General features: G+C 43.7%; 1 protein-coding gene across 6 annotated transcripts in view; it reads right to left on the reverse strand.

Annotated features, from left to right (window-relative positions):
- Positions 1-5,002, reverse strand: part of C2cd2 (C2 calcium dependent domain containing 2) — a 65,498-nt gene that overhangs the window by 20,229 nt on the left and 40,267 nt on the right. For all 6 annotated transcript variants that reach the window (XM_031364575.1, XM_031364569.1, XM_031364574.1 and 3 more), the window contains 2 exons: positions 4,784-4,889; positions 2,366-2,430 (listed from right to left, as the gene is read on the reverse strand). In XM_031364575.1, the coding sequence (XP_031220435.1) occupies positions 2,366-2,430; positions 4,784-4,889 (171 nt within the window). The remainder of the gene's footprint in view (positions 1-2,365; positions 2,431-4,783; positions 4,890-5,002) is intronic.

The raw sequence follows: 5,002 nt of genomic DNA on the forward strand, positions 1-5,002 counted from the left end.
GGAAAACAAACAAACAAAAAAAAAAAAGTGGGGGGGTAAGAAAGGAGAAAGAGAGAGACAGATAGGAGTGTAATGACTAACCACACAAAGATTATGAGCAATAGGGCAAATATTCAGAATGAGAATTTAGACACAGGTTGCATAGGCATACCCTGCATGGCTCCTGTAATGCTGCAGTTTCACAGACTCCACCAGGCTGCCCTGGAACGGAGGAGGGCGGGCCACCAGGAGCAGGGACTGAGAGGAATGAGAAGTCAAAGATAGCCTGATGCAGGCTACCTGTATAACCACTCCAGGAAGCGAAGGTTTTTCTTATAACCCCCTCAGACATCTAAAGACGACAGATTCCAAAAGGCTAGACTAGAACTCTTAACTGGGACCTGATCATCTGGGCAGTCTCTTGCCTTCCACCTTCCCTTCAGGAGACTCAGCGGCACAGCTGGACAGCCAATGATCTCTTCCTTCCCGATTTTAATGTTTATATAGACTTTAACCTCCAAGAGGTCTGAGAATGTAACTCAGTGCCACAACACTTTATCTAACATGCCTGAAGCCCTGCACCACAAAAATGAAAGAAAAAAATAATTTAAGGACCAGCAAGATGGTTCATCAGGTAAAGGCACTTGTCACCAAGCCTGACAAACTATACTTGATTTCCAGGACCCCCAAGATGGAAAGAGAGGCTCAACTCCTGCAAGCTGTCCTCTGTCCTACACAGACACACCACTAAATGTAAAAACAAAAGAATCTAACAAACATTGACACTACCAATGTAGACCCAGGTGTCCACTCAGACACCTCCAATGTAAACCCAGGTGTCCACTCAGACACCTCCAATGTAGACCCAGGTGTCCACTCAGACACTTCCAATGTAGACCCAGGTGTCCACTCAGACACTTCCAATGTAAACCCAGGTGTCCACTCAGACACTTCCAATGTAGACCCAGGTGTCCACTCAGACACCTCCAATGTAAACCCAGGTGTCCACTCAGACACCTCCAATGTAGACCCAGGTGTCCACTCAGACACTTCCAATGTAGACCCAGGTGTCCACTCAGACACTTCCAATGTAGACCCAGGTGTCCACTCAAGTCCACAATCATGGTGGTGACTTTATCCTAGCCTCTTGTTTTCCTCTGTCTGAATCATGTGTCTATTAAAAAAAAGAAAAGACTTATTTACTTTATATGAGCACACTGTGGCTGTCTTGAAACACACCAGAAGAGGGCATCAGATCCCATTACAGAGCCACCATGTGGTTGCTGAAAGAGCAGTCAGTGCTCCTAATCACTGAGCCATCTCTCCAGCCACCATGTGTCCATTTTAAATTCATCCAAGGACCTTATTACTGTAAGGGAACATCAGCTGAAACTTACAGAGAGGGACATTAGGACGGGAGCTGCTAGGGCTAACAATGGAAAGGGCTACGATGGAAAGTGTGTTCGTTGTTTGAGACAGGGTTTCTCTGTGTATCCCTGGCTGTTCTGGACTCGCTCTGTAGACAAGGCTGGCCTCAAAGTCACAGATGGCCACCTGCTTCTGCCTCCCAAGTGCTGGAATTAAAGAAGTAAACCACCACCATCCGGCTTGTTACTTTTTTTTTTTAATTTAAAAAAACCGAAGGAAGTCCATTAAGTCTAGAATGGTTTGAAATTGTTCCTCTAGGGGCTGGAGAGATGGCTCAGTGGTTAAGAGCACTGACTGCTCTTCCAAAGGTCCTGAGTTCAACTCCCAGCAACCACATGGTGGATCACAACCATCTGTAAAGAGATCTGATGCCCTCTTCTGGTGTGTCTGAAGACAGCTACAGTGTACTCATATAAATAAACTAAATCTTTTTTTAAAGAAGAAAGAAGGAAAGAAAGAAAGAAGGAAAGAAGGAAGGAAGGAAAGGAAAGAAAGAAAGAAATTGCTCCTCTAATTTAAAAATTATTGAAGAAAGATTCTGGATTTTAAAAGTAGAGACTGAAGGGATGATTAAGTGCTAAGAATGCTGGCTATTCTTCTAGAAGAACCAGATTCAGTTCCCAGCCTGACAGTGCTCAGCCTCACAACCTGAAAGATTTTGGCACCCTCTTGTGGCCTCTGTAGGCACTACATGCACATAGTGCACAGACATACTTGGCAGGCAACACACACACACACATACACACACATATATAAAAATTAAGCAAAAAGTTTAAAATCCAGACAAGCATGTCCCCCAAATGAAAGACATTGTTGATTCTTAACTTTGTACCAAACATTCAATTGGGAGACCTGTGGTTCAGAGGAGGAGGCCACCTCCTTCTCAGGGTTTCTCCCCATTCCAGAGCCTAGGTCAGAGTGCTCATCTGGAACACTTCTCTACATGTTCACCACCCACCTTCTGAGGAGCTCTTATCCTGTGAGATCTGCAGGAGCAGCTCCTTGGATTTGGCATTCAGTTCACTGCAAAAACAAAAACAAAAACAAAAAAACAAAATCCACGTGAACCATCCAAAGCTCAATGCTATGGGGTTGAGTTCCCCCCACCTCCACCATGTATTTTTTTTTTTATTATTATACTAAGAAACACGGTTGTCAGTCATTAAAAACACACTGCTGGCAGCCTGACAGTTCAGAAACAGCCACCGATGCAACCAGGGGTTGGCCTTTCAGTGGGGACCCATGGAATACCCTTTGGTGATAAGGAGTATATTAAAGCTAATATACCAGCCAAGTAGCCCATGACAGGTGGTGCAGTGCAGACTGAGACCTTGATTCCATCTGGTTAATTTTTATTAACTTAAACTTAAATGCCACATGTCACTGCTACCATTTTTAAAGCACAACTATGTATAATTGAGTATAAAACACAGGATTCCAACAAACTCCCTCCTTCCTATCTTTTGCGTAAGCTCCATGAGCATTCCTGCCCCTGTGCTATCTCCACCATCACCTTTCACAGCTTTAGGTGGTTCCCTGGAGATGTCACAGACTGAAGAACAAGTGCATCTTTGACAGGTGTCTAGTGCTCTGCTGCCTCGGCCTTATAAAATTTTATTCATCCAAGTAGACTGTTTAATAATAGAGTCCTTTCTAGTAAACAAATGGAGATAAACATCCTCACACAGTTGGAGGTCACAGGATAACTCACTACAAAGTGGGTTCTGAAAACTGGAATCCTGGGAATTGCTGTCAAGTTTCGCAGCAAGTCTCTCTGGCTCCCTTTCCAGGATCTGCCCATCATTTCTATCTTTTCTTTTCCTTTTCTAAGTGCACTCATCAGTTTGTCTAGATCAAGATCATCCCATCCTGATGCCAGTGGTCTGCTGCTACGACCAATCATTCATGGTGAGATTTTAAACTCCTATCCCATTCTGATGCCAGTGGTCTGCTGCTACGACCGATCATTCATGGTGAGATTTTAAACTCCTATTAAAAACGTGTTCATGAATTTCTCCTAGTTAAGTGTTTCAAAACTGGGAACCAATATTAGACACTACTGGCTCTTGGGACAGGTGTGAAAACAGGCAGTTTACTTTCTCCTTTGGCTTACTGACACAGTGGAAGTTATTAATGAATTTTCTTATATTAAGCCAGCTTTACATTTCTGGTACAAACTCAAGTGGATTTATTTATTTATTATTTGTTTTTGAGACAGTCTCTAGATAGCTCTGACTGTCCCGGAACTCACTATGTAAACCAGGACAACCTTAAACTCAGAGGTCTGCCTCTACCTTTGCCTCCCAAGTACTGGGATTAATGACATGCACTACCACACCCAGCTTGGATTTATCTATCTGTCTGTCTATCTATCTATCTATCTATCTATCTATCTATCTATTTATTTTGGTTTTTCGAGACAGGGTTTCTCTGTATAGCCCTGGCTGTCCTGGAACTCACTCTGTAGACCAGGCTGGCCTTGAACTCAGAAATTTGCCTGCCCCTGCCTCCCACGTACTGGGATTAAAGGTGTGTGCCACCACTGCCCAGCTTTTTTTTTTTTTAAGATTTATTTATTATTATATGTATGTACACTGTAGCTGTCTTCAGACGCGCCAGAAGAGGGCATCAGATCTCATTATGGGTGGTTGTGAACCACCATGTGGTTGCTGGGAATTGAACTCAGGACCTTCGGAAGAGCAGTCAGTGCTCTTACCCACTGAGCCATCTCACCAGCTCCCGGATTTATTTATTTTTAATAGAATGGCTACATAAACATTTTATTTTATGTATGTCCATGTTTTGCCTACATGTATGTATACCACATGCATGCTTGGTTCTTGCAGAGACCAGAAGAAGGTATCAGATCCCCTGGAATGGTTGTAAGCCATAGGGTTCTGGGAACCAAACCTAGGTCCGCAAGAAAAGCCAATGCTCTTGACCAGAGCCACAGCTCCCAAATAGATGTATTTTAATGCATCATTGGATCCTACGTGGTGACTTTTTATTTAGGATCTTTATACTGTTATCTATAAACGGTTTTCATGTCCCCTTCCTACTCTCTCCACCAGAAGCTGGCATCAGTTGGAGGCTTCCTTCTGCTCTGTGTGGCTGGCTCCTAGGGGAAGCAGGGAACCCCTTAACAGTCCTTTGTCACAATAGAGAAGGAGGAGAAGGGTGACCCTTGGAGCTGCCTTTAAAAACAAGTCCATGTTTGACACGAGGCTGGCTGCTTTTCAGAAACTCAGGACAACTTGTTTTCACTTCTCTAATAATTTTTAGTGTGAGCAGTGCTCTACGATGACTCCAGGATCTATCCATCTTGAGCGGACCTAGCTGTCACCATCAGGCCCCTGGGGATGCAGGGTGTACTCACAAGGTGAATTCCTCCTCCCAACTGAGGTCAGTAGTGTTTCTCACTAGGGTGCTGATGAATCTCTGTGCAGGATCGTTCAGCTGGGCCACACACACATGGCTAAGGCCTGCGATCAGACGAAGCAAGGTTGTATTTGGCTTTTATTTTTTTAACTGTGTTAAAACGTTGCTTACCCACACAAGAAAGAGTAATAAATTAACTGAAAAAAAAAAAAAAAAA

The sequence above is a fragment of the Mastomys coucha genome, unplaced genomic scaffold, assembly GCF_008632895.1.
Source record: "Mastomys coucha isolate ucsf_1 unplaced genomic scaffold, UCSF_Mcou_1 pScaffold12, whole genome shotgun sequence".
Classification (NCBI taxonomy): Eukaryota; Metazoa; Chordata; class Mammalia; order Rodentia; family Muridae; genus Mastomys; species Mastomys coucha.